Source organism: Phyllobates terribilis, unplaced genomic scaffold, assembly GCF_046119375.1.
Source record: "Phyllobates terribilis strain yellow unplaced genomic scaffold, ASM4611937v1 Scaffold_10__3_contigs__length_209671492, whole genome shotgun sequence".
In the NCBI taxonomy this organism is placed as follows: domain Eukaryota; kingdom Metazoa; phylum Chordata; class Amphibia; order Anura; family Dendrobatidae; genus Phyllobates; species Phyllobates terribilis.
In genome coordinates, this window is record NW_027362770.1 from 125,189,643 (window position 1) to 125,217,118 (window position 27,476).

Sequence of the window (27,476 nt, forward strand, 5' to 3'; positions counted from 1 at the left end):
CCTCAGCCCACTCTTGGAAAACTCTACTTTCTGCACCACGTCCTCACCAATCACACAATAACAGTTCCCATCAAACACTAGATCACTTACATAGCCATCAGCTTTTGTTTTGGCCAAAAGATTTTTTAAGCTGCCACCATGACAAGGTAGACCGTTTTGGCCGGGCCCTACTCTACTCTAAACTATTAAAAATTTCTTATAATACCCAATACTCTTTTTAGGTATATTTTTATTTATTTTTCTTTAAGAGAATGTGTCACATACATTTTTTTAAATGACCAATAATATCACATACAAGGGACAAATATTGTCACACCATGGCCAGATCACATATTACCATCACATGGTGATGGAATAAAACCACATACAAGGGACACATACTGTCACACCATGACCAGACCACATATTACCACCACATGGTGATGGAATAACACCACATACAAGGGACAAATATTGTCACACCATGGCCAGATCTCATATTACCATCACATGGTGATGGAATAAAACCACATACAAGGGACACATACTGTCACACCATGACCAGACCACATATTACCACCACATGGTGATGGAATAACACCACATACAAGGGACAAATACCGCCATACCATGACCAGACCACATATTACCACCACATAGTGACTGAATACTAAAATACTGATCATTATTAAAAAAAAACATAATATTAATATTCTCACAAGTGCCATTATACACAGGATCTCTGTACATAGTATGCAGTATATAGTGTCAGTGTACAGGTAATACCGTGATCACCGGTGACATTATATATCGGAGCTCTGTATTTAGTGTATAGTGTATAGGTAATACAGGGTTCACCAGTGACATTATATACAGGAGCTCTGTACATAGTATTCAGTGTATAGTGTCAGTGTACAAGTAATACAGTGATCACCGGTGACATTATACACAGGAGCTCTGTATTTAGTGTATAGGTAATACAGGGTTCACTAGTGACATTATATACAGGAGCTCTGTACATAGTATTCAGCGTATAGTGTCAGTGTACATGCAATCCAGTGACTCACCGGTGACATCTCTAGTTGAAGTCCTTCATCTTCGCTTTTCTTCCTTTTCCAGCACAGACCGCCATCACTTTTTCCAGCCAGGACTTGTCTCTGCCGAAAAAATACTGTTATCTAAAGCACCGATTCCAGAGCATATTCCCAAATTTTTCCCCAACTTCTACACCACACCAGATGAAGAAAAAAAAAGCGATATAGTGCACAGTAACAGGACCCCACCTCACTGAAAACAGTATCCTCAAAAATAAAATACATCACAGCAGTATTAATATCCATAATTAGCCCCTACAGTAATAATGTCCCACATCCTGCCCTCATTTGTCTCCATCCTGTCCCCCGTGTCTCCATCCTGCCTCCAGTGCCTCCATTCTGCCTCCAGTGCCTCCATCCTGCCCCCATTTGTCTTCATCCTGCCCCCATTTGTCTCCATCCTGCCCCAGTGTCTCTCCATTCTACCCCCAATGTCGTCTCTCCATTCTGCCCCCAATGTCGTCTCTCCATTCTGCCCCCAATGTCGTCTCTCCATTCTGCCCCCAATGTCGTCTCTCCATTCTGCCCCCAATGTCGTCTCTCCATTCTGCCCCCAATGTCGTCTCTCCATTCTGCCACCAATGTCGTCCCTCCATTCTGCCCCCAATGTCGTCCCTCCATTCTTCCCCCATAGTGCAGCTTTACAAAAAAAAAAGTAAAAAAAAAGTTTCTCCTTACCTCGCCGCAGTCCAGTGGTGCCCGGCTCTCCCATCATCCGAAGCGCGGTCGCCGATACATGACAGTGACATTATACACTAGAAACATACGCGTTGATGTCAGCTGTCTGCCTGTGATTGACTAGCGGCTGTTAACTATTGCCGTGCGGAAAGCTTCCCGCACGGCAATAGATTTCAACTGAACATGCGTCCAGTAACTGGACTGCTCACAGGGCCCCATACGCCAGTAAGGGAAATAATGCCCTGATGGTGGCCCTGCCGGTGAATACAGTGATGGAACAGTCAGCTCCCTCTTCCATTATTGAGCCTGTGCATCTGAGAGTGCAGAAGGTGGGATGATGTCACTACTTCGCGTCAGCTATGTATCAGTACACGGCGCAGAACAAAGCAGCCGGGGAATGGGGTGAGGTGAGTAGCTGTGTTTTTGTTTGTTTTTTCTTCTTGACAGCACACTGTGGAAAATATAATAATGTGCTGTAAGGGGGCTGAGTGCAGACATTATACTGTGCCCTAAGGGGGCTGAGTGTGGGCATAACACTGAGTCCTAAGGGGGCTGTGTGGGGACTTAAAACTGTGCCCTAAAGAGGCTGAGTGGGTCTATAATACTGTGCCCCAAAGTGTGGCTTAATGGGAACATTATTCTATTTGGGGGAATTATACTGTTTGGGGGGCTGTGTGGGGACATCTTACAATGTGGAAAGCTGCGTGGGGACACTGGGGGCATCATATTGTGTTAGGAGCAGTTGATCAATGTATAGGGCTGAATAACATGAGCAGTATGATTTCCTGCTTTATATAAACTTAATGAAAAGCAATAAATTATATGGTTTTGATTTGATGCTACAGGTAAGAATACAAATTACAACAATCCCATCCCCATTGTAACATATATTAGCAGTAGCAGCTAGTCAACAGACTTAATTTTGCTTAATACCAAGTGATTAAAAATTGATATAAAACAATGATTAGCAGAATTAAGTCTGGCCGATTGTTGCGGAGGGCCGAACGAGTCACGGTCTCTCATGTGGCCCTTGGGAAAATTAATTGCCCACCACTGCTTTAAAACAATAGAGAACTTCATGATAGACAACTTGTGATGACCATGAACCTCTCATTTCTCCTTTAACCCCTTTACCCCCGAGGGTGGTTTGCACATTAATGTCCGGGCCAATTTTTACAATTCTGACCACTGTCACTTTATGAGGTAATTACTCTGAAACGCTTCAAAGGATCCCCCTGATTCTGAGACTGTTTTTTCGTGACATATTGTACTTCATGATTGTGGTAAAATTTCTTCGATATCACTTGCGTTTATTTGTGAAAAAATCGGAAATTTGGCGAAAATTTCGCAATTTTCAAACTTTGAATTTTCATGCCCTTAAATCAGAGAGATATGTCACACAAAATAGTTACTATATAACATTTCCCACATGTCTACTTTACATCATTTACATTTTTTGTTAGGAAGTTATAAGGTTAAAAGTTGACCAGCGATTTCTAATTTTTCCAACAAAATTCACAAAACCTTTATTTTTTGGACCACATCACATTTGAAGTGACTTTGAGGGGCCTTTATGACAGAAAATAGCCAAAAGTTACACCATTCTAAAAACTGCACCCCTCAAGGTGCTCGAAACCACATTCAAGGAGTTTATTAACCCTTAAGGTACGTCACTGGGATTTTAGAAATGTGGAAGAAAAAAATGAACATTTATTTTTTTTCCAAAAATGTTACTTTAGACCCAATTTTTTTTATTTTTGCAAGGGTAGCAGGAAAAAATTGACCAAAAAATTTGTTGTGCAATTTCTCCTGAGTAAGCCGATACCCCATATGTGGGGAAAACCACTGTTTGGGCGCACGGCAGGGTTTGGAAGGGAAGGAGCGCCATTTGACTTTTTGAATGTAAAATTTGCTTGAATAATTAGTGGACGCCATGTTGCGTTTGAAGAGCCCCTGATGCCTAAACAGTGGAAATCCCCCACAAGTGACACCATTTTGGAAATTAGACCCCTCAGGGAACTTATCTAGATGTGTGGTGAGCACCCTGAACCCCCAGGTGCTTCACAGAAGTTTATAACATCGAGCCGTGAAAATAAAAAATCTAACTTTTTCCACAAAAATGATGTTTTAGCCCCATTTTTTTTTATTTTCACAAGGGTAAGAGCAGAAAATGGGCCCCAAAAACTTTTTTGCAATTTCTCCTGAGTATGCCAATACCACATATGTGGGGAAAATACACTGTTTGAATACTCGGCAGGGTTCAGAAGGGAAGGAGCACTGTGTGACTTTTTGAACACAAAATTGGCTAGAATTGAGAGCAGACATCATGTCGCGTTTGGAGAGCCCCTGATGTGCCTAAATAGTGGAAACCCCCCACAACTGACCCAATTTTGTAAATTAGACCCCTCAAGGATTTTATCAAGGGATATAGTGAACATTTTGAACCCAGAGGTACGACACAGAATTTGATGACATTAGGTCATCATATTGAATAAGTTGTCATTAGTCTTGAGCGCAAGTGCTCACTACTTGAGTTTGCATCGGATACTCAGGTATGCACCATGTATCGCGTGCGCTCGAGTGACATGCTCGAGTCCCTGCCCCGCATGATTCACGGTTGTTAGACACCCAAAAAAAAACATGCGGGGATTGCTCGTGCATAGCAGGCAATCCCCGCGAGGTTTTTTTGCCCGCAAAGCATATGGGGCAGAGACTCGAGCATGTCACTCGAACACCCGCGATACTTGGTGCATACCGAGCAATTGATGCAAAATCAAGTAGCGAGCACTTGCGCTCAACACTAGTCGCCATATCGTCATCATTTTTTTTTTCTTTACTTTTGAAAAAATCCCAACCCTAATCCTAGCACAACCCTAACCCTAACACAACCCTAACCCTAACCCTAGCACAACCCTAGCACAACCTGAACCCTAGAGTTTATTTTTTATGCCGTTCCTCGTGTGGTATAAATGATTAGACTACTTTATTCTTCAGGTCGGTGCGATTACAGTTATACCAGAGTCATATCGGGTTTTTATGATTGACAGCTGTCACCCACTAAAAGACGCTTTTTTTGCAAAGATTAGTTTTTGCATAGCAATAATTTGAGAGCTATAATTTTTCCATATTTCGGCCGACAGAGTCATGTGATGGCTTGTTTTTTACGGGACAAGTTGACGTTTTTATTGGTACCATTTTCAGGCACATGACATTTTTTGATCGCTTTCTATTCCGATTTTTGGGAGGCAGAATAAATAAAAACTAACAATTCAGGAATTGTTTTTTTTTTTTATTCTGTTCCGCGTGTATTAAGATTGATAAGGCAGCTTTATTCTTCGGGTCAGTACGTTTACAGCGGTACCACATTTATATTGTTTTTTATGTTTTGCCGCTTTAACACAATAAAAGCTATATTATAGAAAAAAAAATATTTTTGCATCGCTTTATTCTGAGAGCTATAACCTTTTTATTTTTCGGCTGATGGAGCTGTATGGCGGCTTGTTTTTTTGCAAGACAAGATGATGTTTTCAGCGATACCATTTTTATTTACATTCGTCTTTTTGATCACGTTTTATTATATTTTTTGTTTGGCGGTATAATGATAAAGCATATTTTTTTGCTTTTTTTTTATTTATTTATTTTTACCATATTCACTAAAGGGGTTAACTAGTGGGGCAGTTTTATAGGTCAGGTTGTTCCGGACGCAGCGATATGAAATATGTGTACTTTTATTGTTTTTTTTTCAGAATAATATTTATTTATGGGTACAATATATTTTTATTTTTTGGGGATTATTTTTTTTTATATATATATATATATATTTTTACAATTTTTTCTTTTTTTTTCCACTTTCTTACACTTTTTTGACTTTTACACTTTGTCCCACTAGGGACTTTCATTTTTTTCACCCAGATCACTTGCATAGCATAAAAATGCTGCATCCCTGTACACACAAGTTAGTTAGACCGTGCACTGAGCACGATTTACCTAACTTTCTGCTGTCTGGTGACCCGGATGTCGTCATCACGACATTGAGTCACCATGACAACCACCGGGACCTGGCAGAGACAGCGCGGGACGCCGGAGAGGAGGTAAGTAACGGCGCTTACCTCCCCTTGCCACCGGAATGCTGCGATCAACTTCGATCGCAGCATTTCGGGGGTTAATGTGCTGGGAGCGGTACGGGTCCACTCCTGGCACATAGTACCGGGTGCCAGCTGTAACAATCAGCTGACACCCGGCAGCGATCGCCCCGCACTCCTTGTGTGCAGGCGCGATTGCATTCTGCGTAATAGTATGTCCTTGGCCCAATAGGCCCAGGGAACAAGGACGTACTATTACCACATATGTCAGAAAGGGGTTAAAAAGAAGATCTGAGGAAGCTTTGCTGTTATACAGGTGTACATTTTATATGTACTTAACATTAATTTTTATCAGAAAGACAGATGTACAGCAGTGTGAGCAGCCATGGTATCTCTAATATTAGATCAGATAGACAGGGTGGAGAGCAGTGTAAGTAGCCTCTTCTTACCTCAGCACCCCTGCTATCTCCGGTATTAGATCAGATAGACAAGGTGCACGGCAGTGTGAGCAGCCTCTTCTTACCTCAGGACCCCTGGTATCTCCAGTATTAGATCAGCTAGACAAGGTGGACAGCAGTGTAAGTAGCCTCTTCTTACCTCAGCACCCCTGGTATCTCCAGTATTAGATCAGATAGACAAGGTGAACGGCAGTGTGAGCAGCCTCTTCTTACCTCAGCCCCCCTGGTATCTCCAGTATTAGATCAGATAGACAAGGCGGACAGCAGTGTGAGCAGCCTCTTCATACCTCAGCACCCCCGGTATCTCCAGTATTAGATCAGAAAGACAAGGTGGACAGCAGTGTGAACAGCCTCTTCTTACCTCAGCACCCCTGGTATCTCCAGTATTATATCAGATAGATAAGGTGGATGACAGTGTGAGCAGCCTCTTCTTACCTCAGCACCCCTGGTATATCCAGTATTAGTGCAGATAGACAAGGTGGACAGCAGTGTGAGCAGCCTCTTCTTACCTCAGCACCCCTGGTATCTCCAGTATTATATCAGATAGATAAGGTGGATGACAGTGTGAGCAGCCTCTTCTTACCTCAGCACCCCTGGTATCTCCAGTATTAGATCAGAATATCCCCTAGGAGTACCTCTTCCTACACATGAAGGTTGTGTGTGTGTGTGTGGGGGGGGGTCCTCCTGCACTTGCTCACAGACCCCTGTCCTATAACTATTGTAGGGCAGATTTCTTTCAGTGTAACATGATAGTGGCCACTTTACAGTGATTACCTCCCTAGATAAAACCAGTGTGATTTGCTTATTAAATTTATTTAAGAATTTATTTATAATGGCATTTATTTTATTTTTTATTCTTGGAGCACCCCTTTAATGTGTATACTACACTTTCAGATAACTTTCTAGGATAGACTGCCATGAGTGTACATGAGGAATAATGCTATTTCTGGCCATTATATGACTTGTATTTAATATGTTTTCACCTATGTAAGGTTTGCTCACTACAAGCCTCACAAGCCTGTCGTTGTGTGTCTCTGCCTCTGTCTCCCTCCAGCTTCTGACTCTCCCCTCTCCATAGGCTTTTATAGGCAGCATGAGTAATTTGATCCCTCACTGAACACAAAATTGTAGATGGCTTTGAGCATTTTTATCAAGAGTAAATGATCAGTGCAGATGAGAAAAGAAGTGACGGTTAAGTGGGGAAAGAAACATTTTTTTCAAATGAGACATATTACAAAGTTTCATATCTTCACTTATATTGTTGATTTATTGGAAAACAAATGGAGTACAATTTACTATTTTAGTTTTGGCTGGAGAGTTGTTAAGCCCCTCCATCCTCCGCACAATATGGCCTCCTGGACTTCTATTTTTAAGATATGGGAGGAGGTTGCTGAGTATTTTACCTGTGCTCATAGCGAGTAGAACAAAGATGGCTATCCAGACTATTAACCCTTTACCACAAAGCTTCATGTATTTTCTGTATGAACCTTGTCTAGTATCTTTTGGTATTTAAGTTGGTTTTGTTGTTAAGTTTCGTATTGATTAAAATGGCAATGGTGTAATGCTTTAATTCCTCCTGTTGTGGCGCTGCAGTAAAATTAAACACTTGCTGCCAGGTCCCGCCTCGGATTACAGCCGATGGTTAGGAGACTGCAAATATTCAGGTCAAGTTCACATTTCTCGCAATTTTTTGGTGTTTCTGAGCTGAAAATTCACTGCAACATCCAGTTGATGTTTTAAAGGGTTGAACTACAAAAAAAGGCTTTTTTTTTTTGTCTCTCTAAAACAGCATATTTCTCCATGCAAGTCATATGGGCACGCAGAAAATACAAGATCTCGCCTCCAAACACAACAGGTCATCCAACTTTTGATAGAATTTTCCGCGCACAGTAAGTTTGTATAATTTATTACATATTTCTACAAGAAAGAAATGTAAAATTGAAAAATATGATATAATGGAAATATGATTATTAGGCTGAGGGTGAAATGTTCATTTTAAGTCCAGCACAGGCAAAATGGGATCAAAGTATAAAGAATGTAGACTGACTCCACTTCAACTCCAAAAAAGTGTCACCAACGCATTGTTTTAGGCCATGTGCCCACGTAGCGTTTTTGTAGCGTTTTTGCGGCGTTTTTACGGCTGCGAAAACACTTGTAAAACAATCTGCCATGCAAAGCAATGTGAATTCGGATGTGCTGTGCACATGATGCGCTAATTTGCGCACCGAATTCGCATTGTGTTGCAAAACGCAGCATGACCATTTCTACCGCGATTACGCTGCAAATTTGCAGCCATTGAGGAACATTGAAACGCAGAAAACCCGCAGGTATATGGGGATTTGCTGCGTTACAGTTAAATTCAATGGCCGCAAATTTGCAGCATAATCGCGGTGCGTGTGGTACCCGGGATGAAGAGGAGACTACAACTCCTCTTCATCCCGGCTACGACGCGGTGAAAAAAAGAAATAAAAAAGTTAAAAATAAACAAAACCTGTATATTCACCTCTCCGACGGCCCCCGATCTGCTCCCGGCCACGTCCTCTCTCCTTGCCGTCCCGCGGTGTACTGTCAGGACCTGCGGTGACGTCATTTAGTCACCTGATGGTCACGCGACCACTGACGTCGGCGGTCAGGTGATGGTCGCGTGACCATCAGCTGACTAAATGACGTCACCGCAGGTCCTGAGAGTACACTGCGGGACGCCGAAGAGAGAGGACGCCGCCGGGAGCAGACTGGAGGAGACCGGAGAGGTGAGTATACAGGTTTTTTTTTATTTTTAACATTTTAATTCTCTTTTATTTACTATAGATGCTGCATTTAAAGCATCAGTTGTTCACACATTATAAATCCATGCCGGTTACATGGATTTATATTGTGTGACCAACTTGTCAAGCACTTTTCCAAGTGATGCTCAAAATCGCTTGGAAAACTGCTTGAAAAAACGCATGCGAAAACGCTGAAAAAACGCTTCTCTCTGGCAGAAAAAACGCATGTAAATCTGCATGTAAATCTGCATGCGTTTTTTTCTGCCAGAGAGAGGCAAAAACGCTCTGCATCAAATCTTCTACGTGGGCACATAGCCTAAGGCTGCGTGCCCACGTTGCGTATTACAAGCATATATGCTGCGGAATTTCCGCAGCGTAAACGCTTGTAAAACGCATGTATATCCGCACCCCATGGTCCCCAATGGCATTCCGCAATGTCAATGCCCATGCTGCGAATTTTTCCGCAGCGTATATGCTGCGGTCAAAAATCCGCAGCATGTTCATTCATTTTGCGGAAGCGCAGCGGAATCAATGTGCGGATGGTACCCAAGTCTGGATGAGAGGAGACTCTCGTCCAGACCTGGGTACCAAAGAACCTGTAAAAAAAAGAATAAAATAAAGTTTATACTTATCTTCTGATGTTTTCCCTCCGTCGCGCTTTTGTGTGAAGGACCTGCCACGTCATTGAGTCATGTGACCCATCACATGACTCAATGACTTCACCGCAGGTCCTGCACACAACAGCGTGAGCCGCTCAAGACTCCGGACGGGGCAGAGAATGCATCAGAAAGTGAGTATAAACTTTATTTTTTTATTTTTTACCATTCTGATTCTTTTTTTTTTAACTATTACTTGGTCACACTATATAAATCCATGCCGGTTGCATGGATTTATATAGTGTGAACAAGTTGTCAAGCACTTTTCCAAGTGATGCTTAAATCACTTGGAGAAGTGCTTGATAACCCGCATGCAGAAATGCATGCAAAGACGCTGCAAAGACGCCTCACAAACGCTTCTACCTGGCGGGAAAACCACATGTAAAATCCGCATGCGATTTTCCCGCCAGGGAGAAGCGTAAAAAATATGCTTCAGGTCCGCAACGTGGGCACTTAGCCTTAGACCCATATACAGCACTGATGTTATTCCCACCTGCCAGTTTCACTGCTATGTTGACTCTAGAAAGTAAATCACAGCTGTGAATACTGCGTAACTGATTTTAATGGCTCAAGATGTGACCTCTGTGGCCAGTGATTGACTGCAGCGGTTGGGCTGTGCAGTAGTGCTACACCATTTGTGCTGGTGAGTTAAAACAGCTGTTACATTTTTTTTTTTTCTACACTTGGAAAACCATTTTATTTCAATTCCTCTAACTTCTAATATAGAAGCATGAAAGGAAATACAAAAATATCTAAAGAAGAAGTGTTGGTTACTGTCACTGACCAAAACTTCTATTTATTACCAGATATATCCATAGCCCGATAATCGACATCCATTACTATAACTTATGGAAATATATCCAGTAGAGACAGATTCTTTTATAACCAGTATTCTAAAAAAGATCAGAATGCTATTAGTTATACAGAACTGTACCAGAAGTGTTTGGATACTGCAAGAATAAAGCATTTCTGTATCAGATAATGGTTTCACTGCTCTTACAGTAAAAATTCCTTATCCTCTTTAATGTATAAATTTCCATGATGTAGAAAAAAACATCTTTCTTTTTAAGTGAAGTTTCTCCTCCTGTCATTCCTTAATCCCTTTCTGACATAGGACTTACCAGTGCCGCCTATGTTGGGTGTGAGTGTAGGTAGCGGATTCAGGAGCTGAGCCTGCTCCATACACGGAGGGTGCCAGCTGTGTTCTTCAGCTGGCACCTGCCTCTGTCTGCAACGACCGGAGATAGCTGTGATTGCTGCTATTTAAATAATGGCTATCAAGAGTTGTGTCAAAGATCGCAGCCGGGGTGGGGGGGAGGAGTCTTCACTGAACCACCCACGCTGTTATCTTTGGAGCGAACAGCTCTCTACTGCCCCCTATCGTCCGGAAAATTACATGATTTGCCGATGATTAACTGAGGAGGGTGCAGGCTGTTTCCACTAATAGGCCAGTTATTGGGAAACTAACAGCGAGCGTATGGTATATACACCTCCGATTCCAACGCATTGGATATATACATTATCGATATGTGGCCTATAGGCAGGGGTTACAGTTAGGAAAAAATATGCATATTCTCCCATATACGCCCTGAAGCTGAAAATGTATGTCCCATCACTATGACATTTATACAATATTCATAATTCTCTTTCGGTGCCTCAGCATCTGCCAAAGATGTGTTGATGAAGGGAATGTGCATCCTGGATGAACAATCGTTATCTCTAACAGGTGTTAGATATTCGCTTCATTCCTTTCAAAACTTAAGAGGCCTTTCCTACCTATTCTATACATCTCAGTCTTTAATTTCCTACTTCATTATGCCCATTGTACAAGTCTATTTCTAAGAATGTCAGCTAGATTGCCAATTCTTGTCCTACTGCACAAGAGAGAGGAGGAGGGAGGGGGTGAATGCCCCCCTCACTAGTGTCTGCAGAGATTTTAATATTTTCTATGACAAGTTGCCGATGGGTTAATCCAAAAATTAAAACAAAAAATATATATCTTTGGTATCAGTGCAACTGTAAAAGTCTGATCTATGAAATTTTAAACGTAATTAACCTACGTGGTAAATGCCGAATTGGCGTTTTAGGTCATCTTGCATATCCCTGAAAAATATGAAATAACTAGTGATCATAATGTTGTATGTATTCCCAAAATTGTAGCAATAAAAATGACAGCTCACCACGTAAAAGCAAGTCCTCATACACCTCAAACTACAGAAAATGAAAGAAAAAAATTACAGGTCTCAGAAAATGGCAACACCGAGCACTTTTTTTTATTTATTTATTTTTTTACAAAGATCTGAATTTTTTTAACCACTAAAATATAAAACAAACTATACCAGTTTTGTATTGCCATAATCATACTGACATGAAGAATCACGTTATGATGGTCCTTTTTACTGCACAAAAGTGGCATCATTTGGTTTGCCAGCTCTTGGGGCAAGGAAAGTGTTTTCGTACCTTAACTCCTTCATGACATATGACGTACATTTACGTCATATGTCGTGTCCCTAATTTTGATGTGGGCTCGCACGCTGAGTCCGCGTCTTTCCCTGCACATGGTGGCTGATTTAATCAGCCATCATGTGCCTCTAATAGGTGCGGGTGGAGCGGAGATCTGTCTGTGGCTGTTAACCTGTTAAATGCCGCTGTCAATCTCTGACAGCGGCATTTAACACGCTCCAGCAGGGGGCGAGTCATTCCATGCCATCGGCACGCCCATGACGTGATCGCGGGGTGCTGATGCGTTGCCATGAGAATCGGGGTTCTGCTGAAGACCTCCATGCTTGTCATGACGATTCTCCTGTGAAAGTCAGTCTGTAGTGGTGTTCATAGGAGATTGTGATTTTCTCTGTACATATCAATGTTGATGCACTATGTATAGCACAAGCAACTGGACGATCACAACTTCAAGTCCCCTAATTAAATACAGTAAAGACTAAAGAACATTTTTTTTTTTAAATATGAAAGAAATAAAAAAAATATAAAAGTTCAAATCACCCCCTATTGCCCCATTAAAAATAAAACAATAAAAAATGCCCATAATTGGTATTGCAGTTTTTATAAAAGTCCGACCTATCAAAATATAAAATAAATTAATCCAATTACTAAACAGCCTAACGAGAAAAAGAATCGAAACGCCAACATTTTTTTTTTGGCCGCTGCAACATTGCAATACAATGCAATAAGAGGCGATCTAAACATCATATCTACCAAAAATGGTATCTGTACAAATGTCCATTCAGGGTGCAAAAAATAAGCCATCACACAGCCCCATTTCCCAAAAACTGAAAACGTTACAGGTTTCAGAAAATGGTGACATAAGAAAGCCTTATTTTTATTTTTTTTTACAAATTTCTAAAAAAAAATTCACCGCTTAAATAAAACACAAGTATATAAGTTTGGTATCTGTGTACTTGTACTGACCTGGAGAATCATAATGGCAGGTCAGTTGTATCTTATAGTGAACATGGCAAATAAAAAACCCAAAAAACAATTATGGAATTGCACTTTTCTCGGAATTTCAACGCACTTGGGATTTTTTTCCTGCTTTCCAGTGCATGACATAAAAATAATGCCGTCATTCAAAAGTACAACAAAAACAAGCCCCCATCCGGTTATGTGGATGGAAAAATAAAAAAGTTATGGCTCTTGGAAAAAAAAAGAAAAAAAAAAAAGGAAAATCTTCCGGTCATGAAGGGGTTAATCTATGAACCATTAGCGCTTCTGGAGTGAATTCCATCAACCCCTTATCTACTAACCAAAAATATTGCAATTTGGAGAAAATACTGATGTAATTTTAGTTTGCACTTTGACCCCCTGGGTTTTTTTTTCTATTTTTTGCTAACATTTGTCAAATAAACAGTTATTTATTTTTGGCTTTTTTTTATTGATTGCAGATTTTTATGCAACCATTTTTTTTGCCTAATGCTAGTCTTACATCTAACCCCAAATCTAGTTAGGGTTAGGAAAAGTGTAAACATACATATTGCACCTGATTTAATAGAGTCTTCATTCCTAATGCTTTCTTCCCTCTCTGTACACTATGATTTTACTCTGCTTCCTAATGCTTTCTTCCCTCTCTCTGTAGACTAAACTGCACTGAATATTTCCCGCTGTTCCTCTCTACGTTGTGGGTAGCAGGAGTATTTTTCCACCAGGGTAAGCCAAATTCCACACATTACTATTAGTAGTTTCAATAGCTTTGATTATAACTATAGATTATGCTGTATTCTTGGCTATTGGGGAGGTTTGTACAAAGGTTCTAGTCTGAACAAGGCCCTGCCCGTAGACCCCATTGTCACACTACAGAACAGCAGGTCTATGTGAAGGGAAGCATCATAGCTGAGCTTTCCTTGTCTGGACAATGATTCAGAACACCACATAGACATATATCCCAAGTAGTGTTGAGCCACCCCCGTAGTGTTCGGGTTCGGTTCGGTTCGTCGAACACCGGGATGTTCGAGGAACTGTTCGTCGAACTGTTCGTCGAACACCTTAGAACACCGTCGAACACCGTTAAAACCAATGGCAGGCAAACAAAAACACATAGAAACACATAGAAAACACCTTCAAAGGTGTCCAAAAGCTGACAAACTGCTCAGAAGACGCTTTCTTTAAAAAAGCCGGCCGGCAATTCAGCAGCGGCATACACCGGTACCCGACAATTTAGACAAGAAGGAATAGAGCCTCACACATAGATTAGATAGATAGAAACATGTCAGTCACATATATATGAAGTACAGTGACAGTGTTGCTTACTGTACTTGTCATTTAGTGTAAAGGATTTATTAAAAAATATAATAGTGTTTTCATGCACCGTCTTTTTAAAGAAGCCGGCAGACAATTCAGCATCTGTACCCGACAATTTATAACAGACAGAATAGAGCTTCACACATAGATTAGATAGATAGAAACATGTCAGTCACATATATATGAAGTACAGTGACAATGTTGCTTACTGTACTTGTCATTTAGTGTAAAGGATTTATTAAAAAAAATAATAGTGTTTTCATGCACCGTCTCTTTAAAAAAGCCGGCCGGCAATTCAGCATCTGTACCCGACAATTTATAACAGACAGAATAGAGCTTCACACATAGATTAGATAGATAGAAACATGTCAGTCACATATATATGAAGTACAGTGATAGTGTTGGTTACTGTACTTGTCATTTAGTATTAAAATAAAGGATTTATTATTAAAAAAAATTGGCGTGGGGTTCCCCTTAATTTTAGTCTCTAGCGGAGGTTAAGCAGACAGCTGGGGCAGATGTTTGAAGCCTGGGAAGGGGGTAATACCCACGGAGCTTCCCAGGCTACTAATATGAGCCCCCAGCTGAATACATAGCCTTTACTAGCTATTAAAATGGTGGACCCCCCAAAAAAAATTACGTGGGGTCCCCCCTAATTTAATAGCTAGCAAAGGCTAGGCAGACAGCTGGGGGCTGATATTAATAGCCCAGGAAGGGTGCCATGAATATTGGCCCCCTCCCAGGCTAGAAACACCAGCCATCAGCCGCCCCAGAAATGGCGCATTCATAGGATGCGCCAATTCTGGTACTTAGCCTCGCTCTTCCACGCTGCCCTGTAGCGGTGGCAGGGGGTAATAGGGCTGGGGTTGATGTCAGCTTATAATGCCAGCTGACATCAAGCCCAGGTTAGTAATGGAGAGGCGTCTATAAGACACCCCCATTACTAACCCCATAGTCAAAGTTAAAAGAAAACACAAACACCCAGAATAAAGTCCTTTAATTGAAATAAAGACACAATCCTTTATTGTTCTAAATTAAACCATACTTACCGTCACGCCCATTCCAGCTGAAGCCAACGATCTCCTGCAATAAAAGAAAAATAATAAAGCAACATCATCCTTACCTTTCCATGGTTCCCACGACAGCTTCAGCTCTGCTACATCGAGATGACAGGCTGGACCGCAGCAGAAAGCTGCCATCCAGCCTGTCATCCCGCAGACACTGAGAAGCGCAGGCTTGCTTGCGCTCTGCAGTGTCTGGCTGTGACGGCATAAAGATGAGACGAGTTCATGTCCAATGAACTCGGCGCACCTCATGCACGTCACTGACAGCGTGGGAAAATTCTCATGCTGAAGCGCTGAGTGCAGGAGAATTCTCCCACGCTGTCAGTGACGTGCATAAGGTGAGCTCATGTCCAATGAACTCAGCTCACCTCCTGCACGTCACTGACAGCGTGGGAGAATTCTCCTGCACTCAGCGCTTCAGCGTGAGAATTCTCCCACGCTGAAGTGCTGAGTGCAGGAGAATTTTCCCACGCTGTCAGTGACGTGCATAAGGTGAGCTCATGTCTAATGAACTCAGCTCACCTCCTGCACGTCACTGACAGCGTGGGAGAATTCTCCTGCACTCAGCGCTTCAGTGTGAGAATTCTCCTACGCTGAAGCGCTGAGTGCAGGAGAATTTTCCCACGCTGTCAGTGACGTGCATGAGGTGAGCCGAGTTCATTGGACATTAACTCGGCTCATCTGGATGCCCTCACAGATAGACACTGTGGAGCGCAAGCAAGCCTGCGCTTCTCAGTGTCTGCGGGATGACAGGCTGGATGGCAGCGTTCTGCTGCGGTCCAGCCTGTCATCTCGATGTAGCAGAGCTGAAGCTGTCATGGAACCATGGAAAGGTAAGGATGATGTTGCTTTATTATTTTTCTTTTATTTCAGGAGATCGTTGGCTTCAGCTGGAATGGGCGTGACGGTAAGTATGGTTTAATTTAGAACAATAAAGAATTGTGTGTTTGACGCGCCCCTGGGCCTGTGTCGCGCTGCGTTGCGCACGCGGGAGCTTACCCGGAGCCGGATCTCTTGAGGGTTGTAGTCTCGTGGCGGTGATCCGGTCCGTGCCCAGGGAGTCAGACTAAGTGGCGCTGTATCAGCGGTAGATGATGGACGACTACGCCACCCGTTGAATGCAGCTATGGAGCTGCCGCTGCAGGGCAGACCGCTGAGGCCGGTGGAAGGATGGTGCAGCGTGGATGGTATAACCCCCAACGGGAGGGGTATGGCCTCAGGGCAGCCGACGTGGATGATGGGGGTAGCAGGACCCACTCAGAGACGATGCGGTGTAGTTCAGGGTCTTTACTGGTGACAAAGATAGACCCTCCCGGAGTACTGGCTAGCGGTTGGGGCCTGGTCAGTCCTTGAGCAGATGGGATCTCCCCTGGCCAGGCGGAGTTGTAGGCCTCCCAAACTAACGATACTCTTCTGGCTACCTTGCTAGAAGCGAGTATAAGTAGCCCACGTCCCTGAGTGTACCGTGTGGTGCTCACCCGTATGGCCGGTGACTCGGGGCCTTCTAGTAGCTTCCGCTCCACGACGGCGGTGCTGGTCCCATGCGTGTGACCGTGCCTTCGGGTTTCTTGGCCAGAGGACCTGAAATCCCCTGCCTGACGGATTCTGCTGCTGGGTAAGAGTTAGTCCCCACAGCCTCGGACTCCGGGTCCGGTAAGAAATCTTCTCAGTCAGGGCGAGCTCTGCAGCTGCCAGCCCCTGACTCTTTGTAACACTGCTCCCACAGAGCTCCTGTTGTTTCTTCCTATGCTGCTTCTCTTCTCTACTTCTGGCATGGCCCAGGAGCTGGGCCCAGCCGGAGCCACAGCTCCCTGTCAGCCCTCCTGGCTGAACTCTCCCTCTCAACTCTCTAACCCTGCCTCAGCCCCAGGTTTATACAGGGGAAGTTCTTCCCCTCCCAGGACTGGGCAGGAGGTGTGGCATGCATAGGATTCCTGACCAAGAGACCTCCCACCTGCTCTCAGACATAACATTGCCGTTACTGTGGAAACCAGACCCCTGGGGTGCCACATGTTTATTTCAATTAAAGGACTTTTTTCTGGGTGTTGTGTTTTTTTTAAATACTTTACTAGAAATTCATGGTGGTCATGTCTAATATTGGCGTGACCCCATGAATTTTGGGCTTAGGGCCAGCTGATAATGCCAAGCTGGCCCTAACCCCTTTATTACCCAGTGAGCCACCGCATCAGGGCCCTGGATGAGTTGGGTACAGCGCCAGAAGATGGCGCTTCTATGAACGCGCCATTTTCCGGGGTGGCTGCGGACTGCAATTTGCAGCGGGGGTGGCCCAGAAAGCTTGGGCCTCCCTGCGCTGCGGATTCCAGCCCCCAGCTGCATAGTTGTACCTGGCTGGACACAAAAACAGGGCGAAGCCCCACGTCAATTTTCTTTAAATTATTTCATGAAATAATTAAGAAAAAAAGGGCTTCCCTATATTGTTGTGTCCGGCCAGGTACAAATAGGCAGCTGGTGGTTGGGGGCAGCCCGTTCCTGCCTGCTGCACCTGACTGGACACAAATATAGTGTGAAGCCCCACGTCAATTTTTTTTTAATTATTTCATGAATTTCCTGAAATAATTTAAAAAAATTGAAGTGGGGCTTCGCACTATATTTGTGTCCAGCCAGGTACAGCAGGCAGGAACGGGCTGCCCCCAACCACCAGCTGACTATTTTTACCTGGCCGGACACAACAATATAGGGAAGGCCTTTTTTTCTTAATTATTTCATGAATTTCATGAAATAATTAAAAAAAAAATACGTGGGGCTTCGCCCTATTTTTGTGTCCAGCCAGGTACAACTAGGCAGCTGGGGGCTGGAATCTGCAGCGCAGGGAGGCCCAAGCTTTCTGGGCCCCCCCCCCCCGCTGCAAATTGCAGTCCGCAGCCACCCCGGAAAATGGCGCGTTCATAGAAGCGCCATCTTCTGGCGCTGTACCCAACTCATCCAGGGCCCTGGTGCGGTGGCTCACTGGGTAATAAAGGGGTTAGGGCCAGCTTGGTATTATCAGCTGGCCCCAAGCCCAAAATTCATGGGGTCACGCCAGTATTAGACATGACCGCCATGAATTTCTAGTAAAGTATTTAAAAAAAACACAACACCCAGAATAAAGTCCTTTAATTGAAATAAACACACAATTCTTTATTGTTCTAAATTAAACTATACTTACCATCACGCCCATTCCAGCTGAAGCCAACGATCTCCTGCAATAAAAGAAAAATAATAAACCAACCTCATCCTTACCTTTCCATGGTTCCCACGACAGCTTCAGCTCTGCTACATCGAGATGACAGGCTGGACCGCAGCAGAACGCTGCCATCCAGCCTGTCATGCCGCAGACACTGAGAAGAGCAGGCATGCTTGCGCTCCTCAGTGTCTCACTGTGACGGCATAAAGATGAGCCGAGGTCATGTCCAATGAACTCAGCTCACCTCATGCACCTCACTGACAGCGTGGGAAAATTCTCCTGCACTCAGCGCTTCAGCGTGAGAATTCTCCCACGCTGTCAGTGACGTGCATGAGGTGAGCCGAGTTCATTGGACATGACCTCGGCTCATCTTTATGCCGTCACAGAGAGACAATGTGGAGCGCAAGCAAGCCTGCTCTTCTCAGTGTCTGCGGGATGACAGGCTGGATGGCAGCTTTCTGCTGCGGTCCAGCCTGTCATCTCGATGTAGCAGAGCTGAAGCTGTCGTGGGAACCATGGAAAGGTAAGGATGAGGTTGCTTTATTATTTTATTTTTATTACAGGAGATCGTTGGCTTCAGCTGGAATGGGCGTGACGGTAAGTATGGTTTAATTTAGAACAATAAAGAATTGTGTCTTTATTTCAATTAAAGGACTTTATTCTGGGTGTTTGTGTTTTTTTTAACTTTGACTATGGGGTTAGTAATGGGGGTGTCTTATAGACGCCTCTCCATTACTAACCTGGGCTTGATGTCAGCTGGCATTATAAGCTGACATCAACCCCAGCCCTATTACCCCCTGCCACCGCACCAGGGCAGCGTGGAAGAGCGAGGCTAAGTGCCAGAATTGGCGCATCCTATGAATGCGCCATTTCTGGGGCGGCTGACGACTGGTGTTTCTAGCCTGGGAGGGGGCCAATATTCATGGCTCCTTTCCTGGGCTATTAATATCAGCCCCCAGCTGTCTGTCTAGCCTTTGCTAGCTATTAAATTAGGGGGGACCCCACGTCATTTTTTTGGGGGGTCCCCCATTTTAATAGCTAGTAAAGGCTATGTATTCAGCTGGGGGCTGATATTAGTAGCCTGGGAAGCTCCGTGGGTATTACCCCCTTCCCAGGCTTCAAACATCTGCCCCAGCCGTCTGCTTAACCTCCGCTAGAGACTAAAATTAAGGGGAACCCCACGCCAATTTTTTTAATAATAAATCCTTTATTTTAATACTAAATGACAAGTACAGTAACCAACACTATCACTGTACTTCATATATATGTGACTGACATGTTTCTATCTATCTAATCTATGTGTGAAGCTCTATTCTGTCTGTTATAAATTGTCGGGTACAGATGCTGAATTGCCGGCCGGCTTTCTTAAAGAGACGGTGCATGAAAACACTATTATTTTTTTAAATAAATCCTTTACACTAAATGACAAGTACAGTAAGCAACACTGTCACTGTACTTCATATATATGTGACTGACATGTTTCTATCTATCTAATCTACAGTGCCTACAAGTAGTATTCAACCCCCTGCAGATTTAGCTGGTTTGATAAGATGCAAATAAGTTAGAGCCTTCAAACTGCAAACGAGAGTAGGTTTTATGAACAGAAGCATAAATCTTCCAAACCAAAAAGTTATGTTGCTCAGTTGAATTTTATTAAATTTTAAACATAAAAGTGTGGGTCAATTATTATACAACCCCTATGTTTAATATTTTGTGGAATAACCCTTGTTTGCCATTACAGCTAATAATCGTCTTTTATAAGACCTGATCAGGCCGGCACAGGTCTGTGGAGTTATCTTGGCCCACTCCTCCATGCAGATCTTCTCCAAGTTATCTAGGTTCTTTGGGTGTCTCATGTGGACTTTATTCTTGAGCTCCTTCCACAAGTTTTCAATTGGGTTAAGGTCAGGAGACTGACTAGGCCACTCCAACACCTTGACTTTTTCCCTATTGAACCAGGCCTTGGTTTTCTTGGCTGTGTGCTTTGGGTCGTTGTCTTGTTGGAAGATGAAATTACGACCCATCTTAAGATCCTTGATGGAGGAGCGGAGGTTCTTGGCCAAAATCTCCAGGTAGGCCGTGCTATCCATCTTCCCATGGATGCGGACCAGATGGCCAGGCCCCTTGGCAGAGAAACAGCCCCACAGCATGATGCTGCCACCACCATGCTTGACTGTAGGGATGGTATTCTTGGGGTCGTATGCAGTGCCATCCAGTCTCCAAACGTCACGTGTGTGGTTGGCACCAAAGATCTCGATCTTGGTCTCATCAGACCATAGAACCTTGAACCAGTCTGTCTCAGAGTCCTCCAAGTGATCATGAGCAAACTGTAGACGAGCCTTGACATGACGCTTTGAAAGTAAAGGTACCTTACAGGCTCGTCTGGAACGGAGACCATTGCGGTGGAGTACGTTACTTATGGTATTGACTGAAACCAATGTCCCCACTGCCATGAGATATTCCCGGAGCTCCTTCCTTGCTGTCCTTGGGTTAGCCTTGACTCTTCGGACAAGCCTGGCCTCGGCACGGGAGGACACTTTCAAAGGCTGTCCTGGCCGTGGAAGGCTAACAGTAGTTCCATAAGCCTTCCACTTACGGATGATGCTCCCAACAGTGGAGACAGGTAGGCCCAACTCCTTGGAAAGGGTTTTGTACCCCTTGCCAGCCTTGTGACCCTCCACGATCTTGTCTCTGATGGCCTTGGAATGCTCCTTTGTCTTTCCCATGTTGACCATGTCTGAGTGCTGTTCACAAGTTTGGGGAGGGTCTTAAATAGTCAGAAAAGGCTGGCAAAAGAGATCTTTAATCCACACATGTGAAGCTCATTATTCTTGGTGCCTGAACTACTTCTTAATACTTTAGGGGGACCAAACAGAATTCTTGTGGTTTGAGGGGTTGAATAATAAATGACACTCTGAATTAACTTTTTACGTTTTAAAAAAAAAAAAAAAAAACAAGAACAAAAACAAAATTTGCTGCAGTGCATTTCCCACTTCCAGGCTGATCTACAGTACAAATGTCACAATGCCAAGTTAATTCCGCATCTGTCAACCAGCTAAATCTGCAGGGGGTTGAATACTACTTGTAGGCACTGTATGTGTGATTCTCTATTCCTTCTATTCTAAATTGTTGGGTACAGATGCTGAATTGCCGGCCGGCTTTTTTAAAGAGACGGTGCATGAAAACACTAATATTTTTTTTGATAAATCCTTTACACTAAATGACAAGTACAGTAATCAACACTGTCACTGTACTTCATATATATGTGACTGACATGTTTCTATCTATCTAATCTATGTGTGATTCTCTATTCCTTCTATTCTAAATTGTCGGGTACCGCTGCTGAATTGCCGGCCGGCTTTTTTAAAGAGACGGTGCATGAAAACACTATTATTTTTTTTTATAAATCCTTTACGCTAAATGACAAGTACAGTAAGCAGCACTTTCACTGTACTTCGTATATATGTGGCTGACATATTTATATCTATCTAATCTATGTGTGAAGCTCTATTCTTTCGGTTCTAAATTGTCGGGTACCGGTGTATGCCGCTGCTGAATTGCCGGCTTTTCATGTTTCACTGTTGGTACTTTTCCCATCGATTTGGGCAATCACTGTAATGCCACAACCACCATGGCTGTGGCATTACAGTGAGTGGCAGACAATCCCTGCATGATTGGTGCTCTAAATAGCGCCAGACATGCAGGACACGCTTTTGGTGCACGAACAGTTATAGAACATAACCTCGAACAGCCGAATTTTTTGCAAATCGTTCGGGTTCGTCGAACAACTCGAACACCGCCCAAAACAGCTCGAATTTGAGATTGGCGAACAGTTCTAGTCGAACAACGCTCATCTCTAATCCCAAGTTAAACCCTGCCCATACTAAGCACAAAGTCTCCGATAATGAGAATTCTGCATAACACATTCCCTCAATGCCCATGCCGTCTATTTTAATTAGATAAATCAGTTCTAATTAATATATTAATAAAATATAATGTTACTCAGTTCCTAGTTGGGGATCATGCACAATGGCACCAGGGCTGTGGAGTCGGTAAGAAAAACCTCCGACTCCGACTCCTCAATTTCTAGGACACCGATTCCACGACTCCGACTCCCTCATACATGGCTCATGTTTAAGTGATAAATTTACTGCAGCACAGATTCATCTCAGCTAAAAGTCTAGACCCTTAGATCAGGAACAGGACAGACATTTATAGGACATTTCAGAACTTTCCCAAATTCTTATCAAAAAATATTCTCCAGAAACTGTATTGAACTACTGTACCCAATTTATTATATATTTTAGGAGTCGGAGTCGGTCCATTTTATACCGACTCAGATTCAGACTCCACAGCTCTGAATGGCACAGTATGGCTTAGTGTTGCATAGAACTGTAAAATGGCTCCTAATGAAGTGTACAGGGTCTCTACTGTACCTCCATAATGAAGCAATGCATTTTGGTCAAATCCCAAAAACAAAAAATCATGACGTGAAGAAGGGCCCATTATTGGAATGGATTGTGATGGCCCAAACTATATCTTCCAACCTCCCCGGATTCAGTAGGACTGTCCTGAATTGGGGAAGTCAAGTGTATGTCCCAATTTCAGCTGTATCTGTTTCCTTAGGACTTAGATACAGCTGAAAACAACAGTGTAGTATGGAAGCATCGGTTCACTAGAACACCGTGCAGCGGAGAAACTGAAGGTCCTACCACAACCTTTTGCTCATGACACTATGCAGCGGAGAAAAGGAGCACAGCACAAAGGCAAGGAGTGTGTGTATGTAGCCGAGCTATGTGTGTTGAAGTAGCAAAAATGTGTCTCTACTTTTGGGGCATTATACTGTGTGGGGGAGGTTGTGGGTGTAAGAAAGTCTCTTACTGAGAGCTGGAAGAGCCGGGAAAACAGTGTAGACGATTCTTCTTTAAAACAGAGAATGAAGTTTATTCAGAGATACGTGGCAAAGCAGTTCAGAATGCAGGCAGGGAAAATACACTGGCACTCGCAGGTGACAGATCAGTGACACGGCATTAGGATATCTGGTGATGGTCGGGCTTCGGTCTGGCGATGTTGTGGCCTTGGCGATGGACTGCCCCGAACAACAGTATCAGAGCCTTTTTATACATGCCTTAAACAAAGGAACTACATATTGCGGCAAAAGGCTATACATGATAACATCATACTGCAGAGACGTGCATTTTAGAACAACAAAGTGATAATACAACATGACAATATTTATGAGTATTTTTAGAAAACTCCAGTACAATCTATAAATCCCCATGTCTCTCTTAAGGAATGACAGTTTAATCATAATTCTAAACATATTGACAACTGTATTGTGCTAATTTCCGTATCACAATTTCAATGACACTATTTTCTACCCTATAACACCATTTATTTACTTTCACAATGACCTGCAGCTGCTCCCATTAACCTTTGTGTATACTACCATACCTGCTAATGGCACTGACATCATTTTATGGCGGCATTGTGGGGAGAGCGCGCAGAACATACATCTCATTAGCTGCAAAACTTAGTTCTCAAACTTCTGAACAAGATAGCTGCAAGGTTTAACATGGCTGTGCAGAATATTAAGACTTCTCACTCTCTTACAGTGGGAGCATCATATCATGTGTGTGGGGCTGTGGGGCCATTAAACTGTGTGATGGACTATGAGGACCATCATACTGTATGGGGCACCATGGTGGCATTATACTGTGTGAGGGACTATAGGGACCATCCTACTGTATGGGGGCACCATGGTGGCATTATACTGTGTGAGGGACTATAGGGACCATCCAACTGTATGGGGGGCACCATGGTGGCATTATACTGTGTGAGGGACTATAGGGACCGTCCTACTGTATGGGGGCACCATGGTGGCATTATACTGTGTGAGGGACTATAGGGACCATCCTACTGTATGGGGGCACCATGGTGGCATTATACTGTGTGAGGGACTATAGGGACCATCCTACTGTATGGGGGGCACCATGGTGGCATTATACTGTGTGAGGGACTATAGGGACCGTCCTACTGTATGGGGGCACCATGGTGGCATTATACTGTGTGAGGGACTATAGGGACCATCCTACTGTATGGGGGCACCATGGTGGCATTATACTGTGTGAGGGACTATAGGGACCATCCTACTGTATGGGGGGCACCATGGTGGCATTATACTGTGTAAGGGACTATAGGGACCATCCTACTGTATGGGGGCACCATGGTGGCATTATACTGTGTGAGGGACTATCATACTGTACGGGGGCACCATGGTGGCATTATACAATGTCTCCCTGTGTTTATGTGGATTTCCTTCGGGTTCTCCGGTTTCCTCCCACACTCCAAAGACATACTGATAGGGAACTTAGATTGTGAGCCCCAATGGGGACAGTGCCGATATTGTCTGTAAAGCGCTGTGTAATTAATGGCGCTATATAAGTGAGTAAAATAAATAAATAAATAAATAGTGGGCACTGTGGGGAACATCATACTATGGTGGGCACTTTAGAAACCATGAAATGGGTTCCATACTGTATAGGAACAGTAATGGGCCTCAGTAGGCACAGTATTTGTGTGTGAGGACATATAAAGCTCAGGGCAAGGTTAAGGTGCTGACTAGAATAGAAATTGCAGCAACACTCTGCGCACGCCACAATATGTGCCCCCTCTTTCTTATCTTACAAGTTGGGCGGTATGGCCCAACCTACATATAAACATTGTGTCCTACTCTGAATAGACCAGGTGTAAAGATGGCAATATATACACTTTTTTTGTTACATTTGATCATTAATTGTTCAGTATCTGCACAGCGTTTAGTCGCCATCTGGTGGTCATTAAAGTGAACCTGGCATCTCCGGGGACCGAACCACACACGTACCTAGTGGTTTCTCTCCACCGGCTGCCCTGTATTGACAGGTGTCTGCCTACCTGCTCATATAGGTTTTTCTCTGATATGCCACAGCGTTTCAGAGTCAGACGTACCCGGCTGAGATATATATACCCGGCTGAGATATATATACCCGGCTGTTCACTAGTAACCCGACGCCAAGACAACAGGATAATGTAAGAAGATGAGACTGCGGCTTTTATAGTTAAGATTGCAAAGTCCTTGTAAAAACCAGCAAGATTGCAGTTTACTTAATTGTTACCTGAAATCCACAATGGCCCCATAATTACCAGCCGGCCACTCAATATGGGGTCATTCATGGCTTATTATTATTATTATTATTTATTATTATAGCGCCATTTATTCCATGGCTCTTTACATGTGAAAAGGGGTATACATACAAGAACAATTACAATAATCTTGAACACAATGTGACGGCGACTGGTCCAGGAGGAGCGAGGACCCTGCCCGCGAGGGCTCACAATCTACGAGGAATGGGTGAGGATACAGTAGGTGAGGGTACAGCTGGTCGTGCAGCATTATTTGTGGAGTGGTGGTTACTGCAGGTTGTAGGCTTGTCGGAAGAGGTAGGTCTTCAGGCTCCTTTTGAAGGTTTCCACGGTCGACGAGAGTCTGATGTGTTGGGGTAGAGAGTTCCAGAGTAGGGGGGAAGCATGGGAGAAATCTTGTATGCGATTGTGGGAAGAGGAGATAAGAGGGGAGTAGAGAAGGAGATCTTGTGAGGATCAGAGGTTGCGTGCAGGTATGTAACGGGAGACTAGGTCAGAGATATATGGAGGAGACAGGTTGTGAATGGCTTTGTATGTCATGGTTAGGGTTTTGAACTGGAGTCTCTGGGCAATGGGGAGCCAGTGAAGAGATTGACAGAGAGGAGAGGTCAGGGAATAGCGGGGGGACAGGTGGATTAGTCGGGCAGCAGAGTTTAGGATAGATTGGAGGGGTGCAAGAGTGTTGGAAGGGAGGCCACAGAGCAGGAGGTTGCAGTAGTCAAGGCGGGAGATGATGAGGGCGTGCACTAGTGTTTTTGCAGATTCATGGTTGAGGAATGTGCGGATCCGGGAGATATTTTTGAGTTGGAGTCGGCAGGAAGTGGAAAGAGCTTGGATATGAGGTTTGAAGGAGAGTTCAGAGTCCAGCTTATAGATATTTCTAGATTGAGAGATTTGGGGAATAATATCCAAAACGTTTCATTGTTCTATAGGTGAAAGAAGTTTCTATTCCAGTGGGTTTAGGGAAAATTTAGAGGTTTAGGTTGGTGAATGCGTTAAATATAACTATATTTGTCACCAGATATGGCAGAACGTGCCTGAATGTACGGGGTGAAAACAACAATGATCAATAATACTGGGCCGTTCTAATATTTACAGGAAAGACTATACAGCTGGACTAAAGGAATAGACTGGAAAAGATTCATTGACTTAAATAAGAAAGATTTCTAGGCATGCTCTGTAATCTGTGCAGAGGTCCTTGTGCAGTGAGGGGGAGGAGGTGAGCTGTGACTATAAACATCATTTTATCATTTGTAAGTTGTTGTTTTTTTTTACAGGTAATTGTAACAGAAGTACCATGTAATTTGAGAGGTATTATCCTAAAAAACAGATACTATTTCCAGGAGATTTATATTATGGGGCGAGCATGTGAGTTTGGGCAGTGTAGGCAGTGCGCTATCCACCAGAACCCAGTTGTGACCACTTCTGTCTCACATTGTCCAGGGTTCTCGGCTTTCTGTGGTCTAATCTATGTATACGCGCGCTACAGATATTTCCATGGTTATGAAGAATCTGCGCTGGGAAGGTAAGCAGCATGTCGTACTATGTATGTAATTGGTTTCAGGTTATTACATTATAGATT

General features: G+C 43.5%; 1 protein-coding gene across 1 annotated transcript in view; it reads left to right on the forward strand.

Annotated features, from left to right (window-relative positions):
- Nucleotides 1-27,476, forward strand: part of LOC141164149 (leukotriene C4 synthase-like) — a 53,336-nt gene that overhangs the window by 20,156 nt on the left and 5,704 nt on the right. The window contains exons 3-5 of the mRNA XM_073649288.1: nucleotides 8,081-8,180; nucleotides 13,803-13,873; nucleotides 27,338-27,419. Of these exons, the coding sequence (XP_073505389.1) occupies nucleotides 8,081-8,180; nucleotides 13,803-13,873; nucleotides 27,338-27,419 (253 nt within the window). The remainder of the gene's footprint in view (nucleotides 1-8,080; nucleotides 8,181-13,802; nucleotides 13,874-27,337; nucleotides 27,420-27,476) is intronic.